The 21,605-nt window shown below is 37.1% G+C and overlaps 1 protein-coding gene across 5 annotated transcripts in view; it reads right to left on the bottom strand.

The window, feature by feature from the left end:
- The window catches only part of ksr2 (kinase suppressor of ras 2), a 101,925-nt gene extending 82,695 nt beyond the window's left edge, over positions 1 to 19,230 (bottom strand). For 3 of the 5 annotated variants that reach the window (XM_015366388.2, XM_015366389.2, XM_015366391.2), the window contains exons 1-3: positions 18,407 to 19,230; positions 3,391 to 3,531; positions 1,968 to 2,118 (exon numbers count right to left, since the gene is read on the bottom strand). In XM_015366388.2, the coding sequence (XP_015221874.1) occupies positions 1,968 to 2,118; positions 3,391 to 3,531; positions 18,407 to 18,583 (469 nt within the window). In that variant the 5' untranslated portion in view covers positions 18,584 to 19,230. The remainder of the gene's footprint in view (positions 1 to 1,967; positions 2,119 to 3,390; positions 3,532 to 18,406) is intronic. The other 2 variants (XM_015366387.2, XM_015366390.2) reach the window with 1 other exon arrangement.
- Between the last annotated feature and the right edge of the window lie 2,375 nt (positions 19,231 to 21,605).

Below are 21,605 nucleotides of genomic sequence, written 5' to 3'. Positions count from 1 at the left end.
ATATAAATATTTAAAATGTATTCAGTTGAACTGAAGTCATTTTTCAATATTTTTCTAGGGATGATTCTTACTACAATGAACCAATAAGATTTCTTTATTTTTCTCCCTTTGTTATTAAAAAAAGCAGTCTGTGGTGCAGTAATAATGAAATATGGTTTATTATTCAAACACACATAACTGGATTAATATATTATATTATTGCGAGAATATTTTGTGGACTTTAACTTTAAGCATTATAACATGTACACTACTTGTTAAATTCACAAGAATACGGTGTGCATTTAAGGCATAATGACAAAATATGTTTGAACTAGGACAAGCTGTTGGTAGCCAACTTGTATTAGTTGTTGTGAAGACAACATGATGAACAATTTCCCCTCTCATGTCCTATGTTTAGTTTTTCTACATTACTTATTCAGACTGTTGCCATTATTAACAACACCACCTTCACAGTGCTGTGTAAAATAAACCTTTAAATCACCTACCTCAATCATGTTAGCATCAAACTTTGCTTATTATAATAAGCAAAGCAGTAAAAAGAGATTTAATTTAATTCACAATGAGATATAAAAGAACATGTTATAAGAAGCAGACTGCAGTGATCTTAAAGCATGCAGCTGTCCAATTATATTTCTAAAAAATAATACACTTACATTCTCTTTTTTCAATGAATACACTATAAACAATAAATGATCAAATTGAGTGGTGATTTGAGATCATAAATAAGGTTAAATGCGTAATTCTATTTCTGAGACCATGTAAATAAAGCATTTTTTATATTTAAAAGGTTACCCTTCCATCTGCTGGCAGTATAGGGGTATTGCATCTGAATTATAGTTGTGTCTATTTCAAAATACAGTACTAAACGGCCTTCTAGTGATACAGTTGCCGCTTCTGCCCTCTGCTGTTATGAAGTATAAATACAAGCGATGATTCCAAGTACTGGTACTGAAGTGAACCTCTCTACATTTACGTTTTAATCCCAATTAACCTCTTGCTCGATTAAGCTTATTGAAGATTTAATTGAAACTATTTTATTTGTTTTCTGCAATCAGGATATAGTCTCACAATCTCTTTATGCGGGACGTTTTCAAGCAATATAGTGAGTAAACCTGTTTCAACTTGATAATATTCCTACTTTTTAAAGAGCTCTTATTGTTTATTAAATAAAAATGTATAGACATAGGTGGGAAAGACACTGTCAAACACTCCTCATACTAATTAAAATAATGATTAAAATAAATCATATTTTTCTCAAAAACATTGATTAAATCTGTACTGTATGCACTATGGCTGCCGTCGCATCATCCAAGTGGAGAGGTGGAGGGGATCCCCATTACCTGTAAGGCGCCTTGAGTGGAGTGTCCAGAAAAGTGCTATATAAGTGTAATATATATGTATAAGTGGAATTATTGTTCTTATTCAGTTCGTCTTATTATAAAGAACTGAAAACAGTTCTATTTAAGTGCTTGCTGAATGGTAAGAATATGTACCAGGACAAGTTTCAACATGTAAGCCATGTTAACAAAAAACATTTTAGCCAGGAACAAATCTATAATCCTTTTAAACTAGTCCTGCAATGTTTTGACAAAAGACAAAAATGCAAAACTTGAATATATATATATATTATACCTGGGTGCGCATGCACAAGATTAACAGGAGATAATTTGAAATTATCCCCATAATTTGAAAACAGTGCAAGAAAGGGCCATGGATGGGCTCCACTGAACCTCCGACAGCATCTTCATGTTCATTTTCAGCACTCCTCATGTTGAATCTTCTGTCCTTAATAATAATAATAATTAATAATTGCTTACACTTATATAGCACTTTTCTGGACACTCCACTCAAAGCGCTTTACAGGTAATGGGGACTCCCCTCCACCACCACTTAAGCCCTTACAGTAGTTCTCCAGCCCAAACATTCACAACTGACTCGTGAACACACAGTGGCAAAATATTTCTTACCTGATTTATGGACGTTCCTTAGGCAGGAGAGGGACGCGTTGAGCCGAGCGCACTCTTCAGGGTTTGCGCCATATTTCTTTACCGTCTCACACACCTGCTCGTCGCTCATCTCCAGCAGAGCTTCCAACGTCAGCTGGCCAGGGGTGATCTCCTGCAGCCACACAGAGGAGAGACAGTGGACAGAGCCCGTCATTCACGCTGGCCCCCAAACTCAGCCTTAGTGTCCACCAGGTAAATGTCAGAAAAGCTGTGGTGCTGTTATTCCAACAGGACAATTTTGTTGAACCCTTTAAGAATCAATGGAAATGTATGTAATGTTCTCAAACTTGCAGACATTTACACCTGAGCATTACGGCAGCCAACACCACAGTCTTGGTTATCCTTGGAAAATTCTACAAATACTGTAAGTGGAAGGTTTTGTTTTGAATGACGGAAATTCCCAGGAACACATAATCTTTCGTCAAGAGTTCTGGTATGTATCATTTATGTCTTTTATTGTAATTCCTCTTTTGTGAGTGTTGTGTTTCTTTAAATTAAGAGGCTTAACCGAAAGGAGTCAAACAGGGATTCCCCCAGACAGAACAACATGGGAAGTCCCAAACTGAAGGGGCTTTACTCTCTTCACAGTGTAAGAGAGGGCAGAGAAGTGTGAGAGAAGACCTTCTCATGCAACATGGGGAACACAGGAGAGCGTGTAAATGACTATAGTGCACATCCATCCTGTACAGATATACAGTGGATATCAAAAGTCTACACACCATTATTGACATTTCAGCTTTTGCTGATGTAAAGGCTGAAATCAAGACAAATCATGTCAGACCTTTTTTCACCTGTAACAAGATCTTGTAACCAACAAGATTTCAGTGAAAAACAAATGATTGTAAAAAATTGTAAAATCCAGGTGGGCTACGTTACTAGAGACCTATCCAAACAGACTTACTGCTGTAATCAAAGCAAAAAGGTGCTTCCACAAAGTATTGGCTAAAGGGTGTGCACACTTATGCAACCAAGGCATTGGAGGTTTTATTTTATCTTAAATCATTATTCTTAAAAGCGATCCATTTGTTTTTCACTTAAATATTGTTGGTTACAAGATCTTATGAAAGGTGAAAAAAGGTTTGTCTAGATTTCAGCCTTTACATCACAAAAGCTGAAATTCCAATAAGGGTGTGTAGACTTTTGATATCCACTGAATATGAGTGAGAACCTGTTCAGCTTATTCAAATGTAAAGGGCGCAGCTCTTTGAATACCAAAGCTGTAGATCGCCCTCTACAGCTAATAAATGGGACATCCTTGGCTCTCATGATGAGTGAAACAGCTCTAGAACGAGACAGCTGCAATGTGCAGGTGTGTAAAAGCTGGTTTTTGTCAAGAAAATGGAGCAAATCTGCACAGCAAGCTGGGTGATTACTGCTCCATTACCTCCATGACCTCCTTCCGCATGTCCACAATGCGGAACCAGTGCAGGAGGTGAGGAAACCCCTCCAGCTCAGCACTGCGCTCCTGTGCGGCCACCTTGCGCTTGCAGGAGAGCTGTCGGCTGAAGTACTTCACCAGCTTGCCCTGAAATACACAGAAATTAAGTGTGGGACAAACTCACTGATGCAACACAGCAGCAATATTGCTGCAACATACGTCAGCTCTGCATTTCCAGGCTGTGTTGTGTTCTCCCATTTCAATTCCCAGAACATATACTCTATGTGCTCTGGTTTAGTATTCATCGGCTTTTTGTTTTCAGCTGTTGTGATAAGCACTTCCTTTCAACACTGCTTGTAAAGCATTTGGGGGAAAATACTCTTGTAGCAGGTCACATTAAAAAAAGCATTTTGGTAAGTGAAAATCAAAATATTTTAAGATTCAAGCCTTTAAAAAAATTGCATGCAACATCTTGGTTTGGGTTTTTATGGCTGTTGGTAAAGAATCAGAAAGCACTTGTCATATTGAAACCAACTTTGCGTGAAGTCAAAACTGTATGGAAGATTTCCAACCACGAGAGGGAGCCAGAAACCCTAAAAGAATACAGGTTAATTCTTCCCCGACTAAAACAGTATCAAGCCTACCACCAACACACTGGCACACACAATATACACAGTATGAACTACAGTACTGTACTTTATAAAAATATCTAGTGAAATTAATTTATCAGGAGCAAAAGTGATTAATTATAACATACCAGTTATATTACAAGTTTCAACCCTGTACAATATATGAAGTTTTCTAAGAAATTATCTAAAAAATCAACTACTTAAACAAAAATGGTCAATTTACCATTCTAATCACATTCTTACCATTCCACTCAGTTAGTTTGTTTTTCTTTTTATCCTGTTTTTAAACATAAATTTTGTCAAAAAATGAAAACATCCAGACAACAGCAAACTAGTCTGTAGTAACGTAACCGATACACAGGAGGTGAGTTTTTCTTGGATTCACTATGTAATACCAGTCTTTAGCCAGAAATGCAATGTTGAATTAGTAGTTTATGTCAAAAGGGGCTTCTTTCTCTTTCTAATGATTTAACCCACAAACAATTTACAAAAATAGACAATTAAAGACAGAGATCGAAAACAAAAGACTGAAATGGCAAAGTTACTTTTCACTGGAACCGAACATTGGTCACTACAACTTGGACTTTCCGGACTACAACTTCTCACATTAAGCTCTTGAGCATTAAGACGTACTAACTGATATGGTGTTTAGCCTTGCACAATGGAATGAATATACAAAAGAGGAATATATTATTTATTAAAAAAGTAAGCTTCATTTTAGAATATACCTGGTTGTTGTGCTGGTATCGAATCTTGAAAAAAGGAGAGTTAAGCTACAAAAAGAGCAGCCGAAACCTCAGAGACTGTCTTTCTGCCGTCTGGATATCAGTGGATCTGATATTGTGTAAATGAGTGAAACACAAAGTACTCTACTGCTTATATTCTACAGTCTTAATATTTTTGTCAGGAAGGTAAGGTTTTAAATGTAATTTGCTGTAAATGCTTAGAGTCAGGACTAATTTTACTTTCCACTGCAGTAAATCCATGGCATTTCATACACAGAATACAAAAAAGGACAATAAATCCATTTCTGAATTTGGAAAAAAACAATTGTGGCAATAATAAACTCACATGAGTCAGAGGGCAATGCAATTTGATGACTAAATATTTTTCATTTTGTTCTATTTTTCCTAACAGATGACAGCTGGTCTCTTAGTGCTGCAGTCCTTTATAAAACCCGTGTGGATCTGCTGAGCTTAGGTTACAGACCATAATACTCTTGACATTGTTCTTTAAAAACTTTTGAATTGTCTAGCATGAGTGAAAGCACAATAGTTCTAAAGTAAAAAAATGCAAAAAAACATGTTTTGCCTTTTTATCAGCATCACATAACAAAAGTAAATCAAAAATATTAATTAATTTGCTTACAAATCATCATCTGTTCCTATTAAATAAGTCACAATCCAATAGAGGATAGCAGAATTACTTTTAATTTTAAAAGTAATATATCCTAATTAGATTTACAGAATGTCTGTAATTTTGGTATCGAGGAGTCACAAACCCCCCAGATCATTTAATAATTTGCCAAAAATGTAGTTCCAGTATTAGGCACCAAAGAAAAAAACCCTTTCTTCAAAGCTTTGCTGAACTATTACAATTGAAATGTATTGTAAAAATGGATCACTTACCCCAGTATTATATGTGCAGGTATGTCACAGACAATAAAGTGATGCAATAAGCCACAGCTGTTTTATTTTTTTTTAATCGGTACTAGAATATTTAAGTACAAAATAATGAATATAGCTTTTATTTGATTTTTACTGTGCATGATTTCTTGCATGTTCCATACATGATATGGACCTGTCCCAGGGTCCTGTGTTCATTTCTAGGCTGGGGGAATGAGGTCATTGAATTTATTTCGTACTTTGGGGGGCATGTGATCCTAGCAACAACCTGCAATAGCAGTAAGACAAGAGAAGCAGACCCAGGTGAGCTTTATGGCCAAATATCCTGTTGTCATCTGTGGCCTTTCTGATATTCTGAAGAAAGCAGCTGTGTGAGATCTGTACAGTACTAGAGGGGACAGTGCCTTCACACACTTTGCTGCAGTCAGCTGTGAGAATGTTTTGAAGAAACAATTCATGCTGGGACAGTTCTGTACTTTTTCGACATTTTTGGTGACATTCAAAGCAGACAGAAAACAAACACCCCAGACAGAACCAGCATAAGAAATGCATGTCATTTTACACATTTACCTGGCATGGGCTACAACATATTTCTATGAAAGGACTCCTAGAAACAAGACACTTAGACTACTAGGTGCCGAAAGCAGTTTTGTCTACATTTCACACAAATGTATTTTTCAAATAGGCACAAACAGGGGAAAAACAAGTAAACAAGTTTGTCTTCTAAGTTCACATTTAGTTCCTAAGTACTATGGATAAAGAATACACCTCCCCTTTAACCTTTTTCACTTTAATAAATACAGTACTAGAAAAAGAGAAAGTGAGGTTTCACAATCAAAGGTACAGTAGCAGACTGAATAAGAGCCCTTTGGTCAGAGTGTAGTCCCAGCATCTAGGGGGAAATGCACCTCTTACTAAAAACTCATCTTTCCTTTTTCATATTTTATTTTCTACATTCATTTTTGTTTTTTGCTTAACTGGTTTAGAGCACATTAAAATTTAATTAGAATGGCACATGAAAGATTAATAAGCTTCAAGCAAAAGGGAATTTACCTGTAAGGCTGTTGACTTTTTCCCCGAAGATATAGATAATTCGTGACTGCAGAGCTTGTACATGCAAAGGGAACAGTACTTACTAAAGTACTTTTTTTACCATCATTAGTACTTCAAGATTGACCATGAGGCCATATCTTGTAGTACAAATGTTTATAGAAAACATGTAAGTTGGTATATCACTCAATACTACAAGTCCAAAGATTCAGAAAACTTTTCCACTGCACACTTCAGTAACGGTCCTAAACTTATTCCCAAAACACTATTTATTTCAAGCCTGTAAAATTTTTTCTTCATGCACAATGAATAAGAAAATGTCAGTACGCTTAAAGAAATGATAGCACCGTTCAGTTGCAGTTTGCTCTTTTATGTGTATTGCATTTCCAAAATACAACATGGTGCTCTGAACTAAATTGACTATCAAGAACTAAATAAATTAATAATGTGGAAAGACTGGAGCATTCAGATTCTGACATTAATAAATACTCTCTATATTGTTAAATACCACCGATATTGTTTTGAAACTTCCAAAAGAGGCAATCCTTTTTCTTTAAAAGCACGCAGAGAACAAAAGGTTGTTGTTTTTTGCTGTTGACATTTCATTAATATTAATTTTAATTAGAATATTCAGGCCCCTCGTTCTCTGCGTAGTAAACAAAGTTATTTTTACCCTGAGTATTCAGATCCAGTAAATCCATTATACTAGTTTGAGACCTCTGAAGGACTTGTATAACACAAAATGCAAACTCAATCTAGTAAACTGCCTAGAGTCAGAGATTAAAACAATATTTATAAAAACAGGAACTTTTATTAACAGTTATCATGTTGAATACACATGCCGGATTTGAATAAATACACTATATATAGTACATACGCTATATACAGCAGTAATGTTTTTTCTGTTTTATCCTCCTAGCATTAGAGTAAGGAAAATGTATAAAGGCCATGACAGTTGTATCTGACCAACCTGAGGCTTAATTTGGAGTTGAAAAAGCAAATGTAAATCTTAAAGGTGATGGGACCAATCATTGTACTTTATATTATATTTGTCAATTCCTAATGTCTCTCAACAGCTAGAATATACAACATCTTAAATTAACAATACACCTGAGCACACTGGTAACTTGAGCGTCGGTGGTGTCTTTCTGGCCTAAATGTACATTATCAGGCCTGGAAAGGTTACTTTACGTCTGAATATCAGGATACGATAGAGTCTGCTAGATCCACCTACTTCTCTCACATCATTGAAAATAACCATAACAACCCTAGACACCTTTTCTCCACCATCAACAGTTTGCTAAAGCCTTACTGCCCCATCACATTACCTGCCTCATCCCAACTTTGCAACACATTCTTAGATTTCTTTAGCTCCAAGATCGACAACATCCTGCATCACATTCTTTCCGAAATGCATATAATTTCCACACCTTCTCCCTGCTTGTCCAACTTTTCTGGTTAACTCCTCTCCAACTTCTCTCATCCTGACTCTGCGTCCCTCACTGAACTGGTTTCACATATGAAATCCACCACCTCTATATTAGATCCCATTCTCTCCATTTTATTTCAGCCTTGTTTCAGTTCTCTCTGCCCTATTGTCCTCAATATAATACATGAATACTTGAGCACTGGTGTTGTACCAACGGTCCTCAAAACTGCTGCCATTACGCCCATGCCAAAAAGCCTAACATGGCTCTGGACAATCTAAAAAAATTTGCCCCACCTCCAGCTTCCCCTTTCTTGCAAAAATTCTAGAACGGGCTGTCACATTTCAGTTACATAACCACCTCATTGCAAATAACTGTTTCGAACCCCTCCGATCTGTTTTCTGACAATTTCACAGCACAGAAACTGCCCTGGTCAAAGTCACTAACGATCTTCTAATAGCTTCTGATTCTTGTTCTCTTTTTATTCTCATTCTTCTTGATATCAGTGCTGCTTCAACACTGTTAACCATGATATCTTACTTTCTCATCTTGAGACTGTGTTTGGCGGATTTAGGTCTGAAATTGGTCTTGTTAAGTCTGGTGTTCCTCAGGGTTCAATACTTGGCAACCTACTTTTCAGCATTTACAAGTTTCCACTTGGTTAGCTTTTAAGATCACATGGCCTCAACTATCATTTCTATCCTGATGATACTCAAATATACAGTACATGCATACCAAACCTGACACTAATGTGGCTGTCTCTATTCTTTCTAATTGCATCTCTGACATAAAAATTGGATGACTCAAAATTTCCTTCATCTTAACTGTGACAAGACTGAAGTCAGGTTTATTGGCACCCTCCATTAACTTAGTAAAGCCAATCCCGTAACCCTATCTGTAGATGGTTCTGTACTTGAGCTTCAGTATAAATTGAAAAACCTTTGGGGTGATATTTGATTCAGGCTTGACATACAATCCACCATGTGCAGCATATTGTCAATACATCTTTCTTTCACATCAGGAATATGGCTAGACTACGCCCTATGTTATCACTAACTGTGGCTGAAAAATGTGATCAACACATTTGTGTTCTCCCGAATTGACTACTGTAATGCTCTACTCGCTGGGGTGTCTAAATCCACTTTGAACAAACTCCGGTATGTCCAAAACTTGGCAGCCAGAATCCTGACCAGGTCTAGTGCAAGTGATCAAATTACTCCTGTCCTGGAGTCCTTGCACTGGCTTCCTGTCAAGTTTTGTGTCGACTTCAAAATCCTCCTGCTCACCTATAAGGCTCTGCATGGCTTGGCACCTCAGTACCTGTCTGAGCTATTATCCCCCTACTCCCCACCTTGCAACCTTCAATCTTCTAATTCTGGTTTCCTGTCTTTCCCCCATGCCCATCTACACTCTATGGTTGACAAGCCCTTCCCCTGTAATGCCCCAAAGCTCTGGAACTCTCTCCCCAAGGATATCAGAGAGTCACTTTCTCTAAACTCCTTCAAACCCAGACTTAAAACCTTCTTCTTTAGACGAGCCCCTACTTAACTGGGTCCATTCTTTACCCCCTCTGCTCCTACTGTATTTAGTACCACACATCCTCATCGTGTTTATCTTGTGTACTTGTTTATTGTTGCTGTTTTTTTCATCGTTGTTGTTGCTGTTGTTTTTCTGTAAAGCGCTTTGAGGAGCCACCTTTAAAGGCACTATATAAAATAAAGTTTATTATTATTATCATCATTATTATTACCATTACCTGAGCTTTTACTCTGGACTTGGGCCTGGGCTTTTGCAACTAATATCATTGGACATAGTTGCAATAAACATATTTATGGCATCTCTGTAAGGAGTGTACTTTTTATTACATCTGTATTTTTTAGGAATGTACAGTACAGCTGGATGCTAGGAGATACATACATAGTACTGTATACAGTTTGTTCTGATTAATAAAATAACATAGTAAAGTAAATATAAAATTGCTCAGCTCATTTATCCACAAAGACAGTCACACTGAGTAGCAAAGCACCAATCTCCATGACTCTCTCACACACACACAGTTCTCAGCTGGTTACAGGTGGAACAGTCCCAAAGGGAGTTCAACTCTCAGAACATTAAACTTTTAAGCTAAAAAAGCTTTTCTTACCAATTTCCTGTACAAGATTTATTTTGACAAAAACAGACAAAACTGAAAACAAGGCAGTGATTTCACAATTAAAATGTGTTTGAACTCACAAACACTCACAAACACACAGACATTGTTTTATAATAATAAATAAGAGGTAAAACAATGAACATGGGAGAGTCTGCTTGATTTAAATCTCTTTTGAGTCCTTATTAAAGATGAATTTGGATGAATGCTCAGATGGTATCTTTATCTGCAAGTGAAAGACAACCAGGCAGAAGCTAACTCAGTAAGTAAGTGCACTGTCTGATGTCTCTGGACATTGTGCTTACATTTATAGTCCCAGAAACAGATAGCTCAATAAAATGCCTTTTAATCTATTCCCCTTTCATAATTTACTGGAAGAGGAACATCCTTCAATTTAAAAATATTGCTATATACAGCTGCACAACTGCCAGGGGTCATCAAATGCCTTTTTATTGAAATAGTATTGTACATTTGTGGTTTGTGTTTACAGGGTAAAGAGCACGCATTCATCCACAAACTGCCAGTAAGAAAAGACAAAATCCGAGATTCCCTGGATCTGTCTAGACACAGTAAAAAAACAATTGCAAAGGACACTTAAAGTTAAAAATGAGTTATGCATACATTTTTGTATGCTGTCCTTTTACTTGATATACTTATATGTTTAAATTGAACAAAGTGTTCAAGACAGGGCGGCACCGCTAAATGATAGTAAACATTCTATTTTTTTTTAAAATGTTACACGTATACACATTCAGTCCATATTTTAAATATTACATGAATTAATATAAATAAACACAGTCTCCAGCTACAAATTCTGCAAAACAGACTTAGAAAACTACTATCAGCAAACAGTGGGAAATATACAACAAAACGTTTTTTTAGAACTTCGCTACACAAATTAAAACTGCCAGCATACGTTTTCTGACATCAGAGACATTGTGCTGCTGGGATCATACTGAAAAACTTATAACCTTTGAACAGTAAAAAACAATTCAAAAACATTGTTGTACTTGCTGCAAACCAAAATAGTTCTACCTAACCTTTGAGCTTATTTGCTATTGTTTAATAGTGAAACATAAATATTTAAAAATATTTATTTCCTAGAAATAATTAAAGAAACCTTGTATAACAAAGGAAGCATCCTTCCTGAAAAGTCAATGAGTTTATTCATTTTCAGTAACATCCAATGCTAGAGACTGGTAGTGAGACAGTAGGGGCAAGTGGGGACAAGGTGTGACTATTTCCTAGACAGAGTGACTGTCCACTTCAGAGAACCTAGATGCAAATATAGATAGTAGAATTTTTTTTTTTACAAAAGTCTTCACTGGCATTATATTTGTATTGTCTTAGAGTATGAGCAGGACCAAGGGTCACAGTTACCGAGGGCGGATTCTAACAGTATATTGCTTTTGATTAAAACATTTGAATTACAATAAAATATATAAACTACAGCTCAGGTCTCTATTTCAACACAAAATACAAGGTTAAGTTACTGAGCACATGAATAGGAAGAAACACATCCAAAAATGATGTATTCAAACCAAAATTAAATATTGCACAAATTTGCAGGTTTCAATCTCAACATGTTGATTTTACTAGGTGGTCAGCAAAGAAGGCATTAACACAAACATTCTGGTTACTTATCTCTCTCATAAGCATTTCAGGGTTCAGAGTGCTCATGTCTTTTTATCGGCAGCATATGTAAAGTATATGAGCAAGTCTACACTTACGTAGAACTCTCCAAAGACTTTTAATGAGTCAATTAAAAAAAAAAGAAATATAATTTTTAGTGTCATCTAAGTACATCCTTCCATTGTTTAATATTTCAGGAAATACTGCCATCAGAAGCACGTCTTGCCAGGATTGTAAAAAAGAATATGTGCTGTGCAAATTGGATTGCTTTTCTTCCTTGATGATGATGTCATGATGGTGTCATGATGAATTTCATTATAAAGTTAACTGCCACCAATCCCGCTTGTTTAACTTTAAAGACGTGAACTAGCACCAGTCAAATCAGATTGAGATTCTCTCTATAACCCTGCTGCTTAAGTGTCTGCATAAAATGAATGTAATTTATTCCTTGTAAGGGTTACAGCAAGCACGTCTACCCAGAGGCCACATAGTGGCCACTTCAAACACACACACACCGACAGACAGAAAATTAAGACTCACTAATTAACCAACATGTCTTAGAAGTTGACTGGAAACCAGAATGCCAAAAGAAAAACCACATGGAAAATAAGTAAACTCCACACAGAAGATCCCTCAGCCTTATTTCAACTCAGACTCAAGTACTGTGTAGTAGCAGCCCTAACGGCTTGCCATTGTGCCACCCTGTGTAGAACAGAACTAGTTCTGAAAAATATCAAACTCTACCACTGTTTCACGGTACATGTTTTCCACTTTCTACTTTATAATAGTTACAAGCTGATAACTAATGAAAAAAAACAGTTGCTTAATCATGGGACGATTGCTCATAAGACCACAGATACCTTATGATCTGTTATACAGTTTCCTAAGCACATGCATGCCTGGGTCACATAATGTAAGCTTTAACATTTCTTTCAATCACAGCAGTGCGGAGAAAGGTGATGCTGCTAGTCTCAGAACTGGAAGATTGTAGATTTAAATCCTGGATAGGGACACTGTTGTTGTACATTGTTGTGTTTAATTTAGATTACTTGCCTAATAATCCCACTTGTACAAATGGGCATAAATTAAAGGCAGATTTGGTATGAAGAAGGCTGACGAAGACAGGCCAGTATGAAACGTGCACCTTTAATATCTGCAACTTCTTGAAATTAGGAGACTTTTAAAATAAATAATAAAATGATTAAAAAAGAGAAAGGTAAATTCATGATTAACATCTTCACCCGGGTTCTATGATTTTTTTACTGCGTTTCATTACAGATAGTTGACAGTAACATCATTCTATGCAACTGTTTAGTTTAACTCTCTACTTCTAAAGAGAAACTACAAAACCTTCCAGCTTTGAGCTGCTGCAGCATTTTGAAGGTAGATCAGAAGTTCAACAGACAGCAAAACACCCTCATCTTACTTGACCACTGTCTGCAGCTTTGATCTTCTTCCCCCTTTATATTAAAAGGTCTGCTGCCTGACAGCACACACAGTGTTGGGCCTGAGAGCATTGCAGGGTCTCAACCAGAAAACCAAGCAGAAAACACAACCAGACAAGACTTTTCTTTTTATCTCTTAACAATTTAAAGACTCAAAACAGAAGCTTAAAGTGAAATCATACACATAGGAAACCACCAGCCAACCAAAGTTGCGGTGTCTGCTCATCATTTCACAAACGTAACCAAGCATATCTCCAGTCATCCGCAAAGAGAAAACAGCAAGCTTGATTTCCTATAAAATACATTTACAGTAGTTACGTTTCAATAGGAAATGCCTGTACAGTTGCATGACCAACCTTGTCAAGATTGTGCTCAGAGATAATTACACGTTGATGCCTCCCTTTACAGTTCTGCATACACCACAGCTTAACTGAAGTAAGTACAATTTGTTTAAACCATTTTCTTTGGCCATTAAAAGCTCTACCAGTAAGGTCCATAAACAGCTCAAAAGCACCTTTCCATTTGTGAGAATGGCAGTAGAGATAGGACCATTACAACAATGCCATCTCACAGATAACACATTCAAACTCACAAAAAAATAAAAACACCACAAAGATGAGAGGGCAGACAGGGCTCCCAGTCATACCTTCCTGACATCCTGCCTTATAAACACTTAATTACGCAGACTACAACTTGATTTTATGTGACTTGCAGGATGATGTCTGCAGAGGCTCAGAGACTCATCTTGCACCTCCATTGTGGGACCATGTTTGGACAGTTTTGTCTTTTCGAGGGAGAAATTCCCAAGGGAGGCTTGTTGCAGTCACTGGCAATCATTAGATCATTGGTGCAAGCTGGATGACATATGCAGAGTACCCTGGACCTCAGGACAAACACAAATGTCTTGGAACTGGGGCAGTGCCAGATCTGTTTGGCTCTTGGACTAACTTGGCTCATCTTTTCTCACATAAGCATTTTTAAATTATTAAAAAAGTTCGTATGTAGCAACCAATGACATTTTATTTCCATTTAAAATCTAAGCTGAGAGAAGTTGAGCACATGCTTTGGTATGACAAGTGTGATCTAGGTCCGCAGTCCATCTGTTTATTGTACTTTACACTAATCGTTTGGTTCATAGATTTAGATGTATAATTGTAACAGAATGCAACAGAAAGCACAGATCAATTCCTCGTGTGTATTTTTAGACTCAGGGATGCAATCTTCTTTTTTTCCCTTGACACCCGCTTGACACAGGTCTGCCCCCTAACTCAAATCACCATCCTATTGCTTCTCCAAAATGAAAACTCAACAGTGGCTCTGTTACAGTATGTATAAGAAATAAAATGGGAATAAAACATAGGATCGTCTAAAGATTTCTGCTCCCCCAAATGTTTGTTGTGAGTAATCATACTTTAGGCTTATCAACTGGTGACGCTGGTAGGCAGGGTACACCCTGGACAGGACACCAGTCCATCTCTGGACAAAACACAGTCTCTCACACCTAGGGCCAATCTTCCCAGAAGCCATTTAACCTACTAGTATGTTTAAGGACTGTGAAAGGAAACACAAGAAAGCCTTGATGGACTGATGATGAGAAATCCTAAATTCAACACCACTTTGAATCACGGGAAAGTAAGTAGAAGCTTTATACCTTCACTGAAAATATATATTTTCTTGTACGTTTTAACTTTGGTAGCACAAGTTATGGCTTCAATAAAGTCTACATATACATGGTCAAGACCCTATAGCTGAACAATTGTTTGCCAACAATCACTACAACAGGCTGAAGTCTAAAAGCTCTATAATAATAAATGTGTTTTCTTCTACTGTGAAAAGTATATCTTAAAGTATATCTCATGGGCAGGGGACTCTAAAAGGCTTGTGCCATTCAGCAGTATTCATTATTCCTCCCTACATTGTCAACAGCAGTGTGGTTTAGTGGCCGGCACCTTAGATGTGTAACCTAGGAGACTGTGGGTTCAAATCCTAGCTGGGGCACTGCTAATATACACTTCAGTATTCTCATTTACAATATGCAAACTGGAAGACATAGGTGGAAACTACAGGGCTGTGTATTTTGAAACTGTGCACGTGAGGTACTGTACTTTTTTACACAAAGGGGGGATCTGCAATAAGCTAGCCAGCTTTGTTCTTGAAGTCAAGACCCTGGCTTCTTTCAAGAAACAGCTGAATGAGGTCTTCAGATTGATTAGCTTCTAGGAACCAAATGGACTCCTCTCACTTGTAACCATTCTTAAATTGACATTATAGCACACACAATTTAACACCAGCAATTTAGAAGGAACCATTGTCATGATGTCCCGGCACCATCTTTATCGCTGTAGCACAATGAATCCTGCCTTTCATGTAACAACCTGATTCTCCACATGGTAAGTTTCAAAAGGCTGGTTTCACTTCAACACAAACACACAGAAAAATAGAAATCCGCATCCTGTTTCAAAACAATTAAGATACCTTTTATCGTATAGTAGCTTAAGAAATACAACATATTGCTTTATGCTTTCACCAACATTGTGTTGGACCTTTGGGTGCCCAATCCAGGTTCTGTAGAGTCACGAGGACAGTTGGACTTTCCTAAGAAAAATGAACAGTTTAAGACAAGTGAATGGGTGTCAAAGTGTGCGAATTTCTCTGTTATCTGGAACAATGTAACACTTTTCCTCAGTTCGGAAAATAAGTTTTTTAAAATTAAGAGACCATTAAAACCCTTCTTAAATGTGGATATCAGGGCCCAGATTTGTGACTCTGTGACTAATATAGATTTTGTCATGTTCATATTTTGAACATTGAGCTACCTGTTTTGCGAACAGATCTAAACTTTCTTGAATTTTTTAGTTCTCATTTGTTGCTTTGTTAGCCTCAATCCTTCCCTTAGCTTTTCAGTTTCTAATACTGCTATTGTTGCTACTATAAAAATATAGTCAAAGGCTCTTTTCTTTTAATGTTTCTACAAGAAATAATCAGCTACAGTGAAAAAAAGCTCTTATAATATCTGTGCAAACTACAAACTATTGTTATATACTAAGCATTCTGTGCAAACTACACAAAGCAGTAGAGTTTAGTGTGATTAACTATAAGGTATTAACTAAAATAAAGGTGTTACATAACTAAAGCACAAAGCAATACAGTGAACAACCTCACTGTGCAACTTAAACACTAAAACTTGTACATGTACCAGGAGAAAACTCACAAACACGTAACTTCTGCCATCTGAAATCAGCATGAAGAAAAAAGCAAGCAAGAAAGGACGCATACTGTAAAATTCCAGTGATTTCACTTTCCTTTATACCATCTTCCTCCCCTTTGTTTCATAATTCCCATAATAACATCTTAAAAGTACATTAATAAGCTGTAAACAAGGAAAAAACACCCTGGAAACGTATACCTTCACTGAATATATTCTTATACGTTTTATCTTTGATAACACAAATACAGTAACAGTGGATGTTGCGTAAACTACAAATAATTAGTGCATACCGTGAGGAGTATTGGTTAGGACTCTGTATTTGACACTGGAACATTGTGGGTTCAAATCCCAGGCCGGGCACTATGGTTGTAGCCTTGATCAAGGTACTGCACCCAGACTGAGTAATAAATACCTGCTGTAGATGTAGATGTGAAAATGGGTGGAAATGCAGCCAAATAAGTTAATGGCATGTGCGCAACTGCAAACTTTGAGAATCACAATCCAGCTGTTGAAGTTGAACTTCTTCCATAGATGAATATCCTTGATAAATCGGTACAGTTAAGATGATAACTACTGTACTTAAATTAATACCCCAAAACTGGACCACAACCAGAGTGAGTCTGTACCATTACTTTAGAACTGTATTCTGACTACATTAGCAAACACTCTGTCCAATTAAACGTTTTTTTAAATAATTCGGGGAAAATCATAAAAAGAGATGAGTTTATACGCTTCATAACTTACTTAGTATTACTTCAGAAACGTATTTGTGTAAACCAAGTCAGCCATGTAGTTTACAACATGAATACGAATCCTACTGAATGTCACATATTGTGAGTATCATTTATGATGAACATGAGCTAAAAAGTTCGGAGTGTGCATGAAAATAAGTTATTTAAAGTTATTTACATTTCCAGGGCATTGATTAAACGGGGCCTGTGGGAGGGTACTCCCCTCTGCTACATCTGAAAACGGCAAAAGCTGTATCTTGCGTACAAGAGGGGGTCGGTAAAAAAACTAAAAATATTAAGAAATATTTCACATTGTATTGATCATTAAAATATCTGTTGCGTTTAAAAAAAATACAAGAATGTTTTTTTTCCTCATTTTTGTCCAGCTGTGGTAAAACAAATGCACTCCAAGTACAGAGACACACGACCCCGCTTCAATCCTGTGAATGTTTTAAAATTCCCCGCCTACAGACGTGGCCATTAGGGAATCGCAGGTTTAAATAACAGACAAGAACATGTGTAATATGAATGCATCACTCCTTTAATATTTACAAAGCTTTCACGAAACACACAGCTTCAACATTATAAACACACGACCAGTAGCCACATCTATTACGCAACGCTGGGTTTTTGTTAGGATTCCCTCTCATTTGCTACAAATGGGTCAACGACCATTTAAAAAAAATCAAACCTTTCAAAAGAAATACAAATGAAAAAAAAGCGTCGCTGTACTGGGATCGCTGCCACAGATCGTACTGTACAGCCGAGGTAATGCGGTCGTCTGTGTTGCAAAATGCTTAGAAACAATTCAGGCCTCAGCGTTTTGCAGAGAAAATCTGCTTAGAAATAAAACGCTCGATCCACCTTTCTCCACCACCTGCAGAATGCGCAAGCTCATATCGGCTGACTGCAGCTTCTTAATTTATTACACTGCACGCCAACCCAGATAAATAAACAAATATCGGCACAAAAGGGCGAAAACCGGGATTTTAAAAGCCATCCACTGAACTATTTTACTGGGAAAAACAGCAAATGAAGAAATGAATAAGCAGAAGCACCTCCTGTCTTCAATGCGCACGAATTTGGTTGCAATAATAATGAAAACACGAGTTAATTTCAAGCTTACCTCCAGGGTTCTTATTTCTTTTTGTGTCAAGTCGTTGGATGTGGCACATTTGGTCCTCAGCCCCTCCAAACTGGAGATGCTGATGTCTATCATATTTTGCACCAGTTCGCACTGCTGCAAGGCTTTTTGCAAACTCAAATGATGCTCTTCGCTTTTTGTCATATTTTCCTCATCCATAGTTTGCGAGCACGGATCCCCTTGTCTAACTCTGGTTTTATTTTGTCGGAATTACAAAAGAATCGGATGGGAGAAAAAAAAATCCCACCAATGATTAAAAAATGCAGTAAGAATTCCCAAATAAATTAAATCCGAAATAAATTAAATTAAACTAATTTTATTAATCAAAATGGTTTTTTGTTGTTGCTGTTGTTTAAAAAGATATTATTTTGACGGCGACTCCATTGTAGTCTTCCTTTTTTATCTCCTGCCGAAGTGGAACTGCTTGGTTTCATCAGAGCAGTTCAGGTAGGCAGCGGTACTGATGTTGAGGGCTCAGTCAGACACAATATAACAGAAATTCAGGAGAAATACATTTAAAACAGAGCGTCTGCTTCAGCTGGCTCCATGGAGTATTTGGACGCTTAAATAAGTAAGAGTAAGTATTTAGCTCAGCATTGCACAATGGACAGAGACGAGACGGCGTTTTAATATTATTGGTGTAAGCACTGTGTGCAGGTGCTCTCTGTCTCTCGTGCCAACAGCTGCATCCCGGCTCTCTGCTTCCACACCGACATGTTGCCTGTCAATCAAATCCACAGCAATAGCAGCAACGGCGACAGAGGCAGCAGCACCGAGCGAGCTTGGAGAGGAGCGGGGTTCTCGCGAGATATAAGGCTTCCCTCATCGCAGTGAGCTCACTGTTTCAACTCTCCAACCTTTGAGCTAAATTTACTGTAGTTGTCAAGTGATTTTTTTTTGTGGACAAGAATAGTTTTATTGGCACATACTTCTGTCTCCGAGGAGAGACGTCAAGTTCATTTGCACGCAACCTTATTAATGTAATCAATCCGGTGTTTTTTTTTTAATTCTGCTTTTCCACCTACTGTATATCCAGTGAAGTTTCTTGTTTTAAACTCTTGTTTGCTCTCTTTTAGATGTTTTGACATAACACATCCAGCTGAATACCTAGGGTGATATATTTGAAATGTTAGTATGGTAGTTATATCGATTTGCCATTAAGAATTTAAATATATTGTGGCGGCTTAATACATACTGTAGCAACATATTTAGCTAGATAGTCTAGATCAAAATTAATTTGGACGCATTTACAAAGCGTGAAGTGGCATCTCTCCACGCTGTCATTACGTCTTGGAAAATAATAGTAATTAAACATCACTTCATACTACAGTGGTAATTGATATTGACCTCATTATGGCTACAGAACTGATTGGACTTGAGTTTTTGTTCTGTGAATGTGGTTCTGTTGATTAGATTGAAAAACTAGGTGTCACGTTTATTTTGATGAACTTCAAAATGATTCACTTCTATATGTACATGAAACGTTATGAGAGGGAAACAAATACTGGTAAAACTACAGGGAAAATAGAGAATGTGATACAAGTATTGGCTACAAAGACAAAATCGTATATAAACAGTGTTAACCCTAGGAAAATGTCTTATTTTAAGAAAACAAATAAGCATAGAGTATGTAATGTTGTGTGTTGGCATTCCATTGTGCAGCAGTGAGGAGTAGTGTTTAGGATTCATAACTGGAGTGTTGTAGGTTCATATCCCAGGAGTATTTCCATTGCACCTTTGAGTTACGTATTTCAGCTGCACACTGGCACAGTGCAGTGCTAGGGTCCTGGGTTCGTGTGGGTTTCCTCCTACTGTCCAAAAACATACTGGTAGGTTAATTGGCTTTTTGGGAAACTGGTGTCCCGTCCAGTGCTTCTCATCCCTCACGATCCTGAATTGGAAGGAGTGGTTAGAAAATGGATTGGGGAGAAGCTTCAGTAAAATGTCTACCTGTACAAATGCAAGTTGTTCTGGATAAATGAATAATAATGATACATTGTTTTTTTCACCCAAAATGAGCCTGCTTTTGTCATTCCCAGCTGTGTTAAGATAATAGATCATTTGTGTTTTTTTGTAGAACAGATGCCAAACTTGTGTGATTGAGGCTACAGAACACAGTTTAGGACAGGTGCAGTATTGTTCCCTTTTCAGTGGACACAGTGCGACAGTTCGTATTTGAAGGATAGGAGGAATAAACATTTTGGGACACAAAATAAACATGTCACTCCAAATGAGGGAGCTTTATTCCTGCTATAAATTCTTTTGACATTTTATCACTGTCACCTGCAGAGTGAGGCGAAACCACACTTATTATGAATGTACAACTGAGACAACCCCCCCTTGGAAAAAGATAAAATAGAATAGCTCATCTCAGAACCTAAGAACCTTTTTGTGAGGCATTGTCTTACAAAGCAGCAAGGAACTTAATCTCTTTTATTATTATTCACTGGTAAATATAAAATACAATTTTAAAATAAAAAATAAGATAAAATATTGTATTAACATTTTAATCTGAAACCGTGTATTAAATTAAAGCACTATGTGTCAAGGTCATTAAGCAAAGCCACTGTAAAATTCTAACTATATTCAGTTATGTTGCACTGAGGAATAAGTGGAGAAATTAACTACAGGGGCGGGTTGGGTTTAGGGGAGGGGGGTTGTGTCAAAAGCCTTTACTTACTCTTTAGAAACAAAGAGATGTGGAAAAGGGATCAAAAATACGATTTTATTATTATCGGTGGGGGATTTGCCTCGCACGAGTTTTCTGTATTTAATCTGGTAGGACGGATTTTGACTTCTTCTGAGGATATTGTTGGTTTTATGATTAAATCCCTTCTGCTTAACGCATGCACGTTAACGCTTCCATATCAAGCTGTGCTATTTATTTTTATTTTATAATCACCCATTTTTGGATGCACAACATTTCTAGGATGATTTGTCACTTTTATAACTAGACAATGTAATGTTGCAAAAATAAAGAGTGTTCTTTAAACAATTTAAAGAAATATCTTTATAGTACTCTGGAAGAGCAACAGACAGAAAAAAAGCTTAGTACGACGCTGTCGTCTAACTGGGCGCCGACAACCATTTTACGTTACAATTGCTAGGTTACCAACACTTTCCATTAGAGTGAGCGCCGCCTCTTCGTCTCAAAGTCCGGATCTGACTGGACAATGTATTG

This window comes from Lepisosteus oculatus, chromosome 22 (genome assembly GCF_040954835.1).
Source record: "Lepisosteus oculatus isolate fLepOcu1 chromosome 22, fLepOcu1.hap2, whole genome shotgun sequence".
NCBI classification, from domain to species: domain Eukaryota; kingdom Metazoa; phylum Chordata; class Actinopteri; order Semionotiformes; family Lepisosteidae; genus Lepisosteus; species Lepisosteus oculatus.
This window is presented reverse-complemented; position numbering and strand designations above follow the sequence as displayed.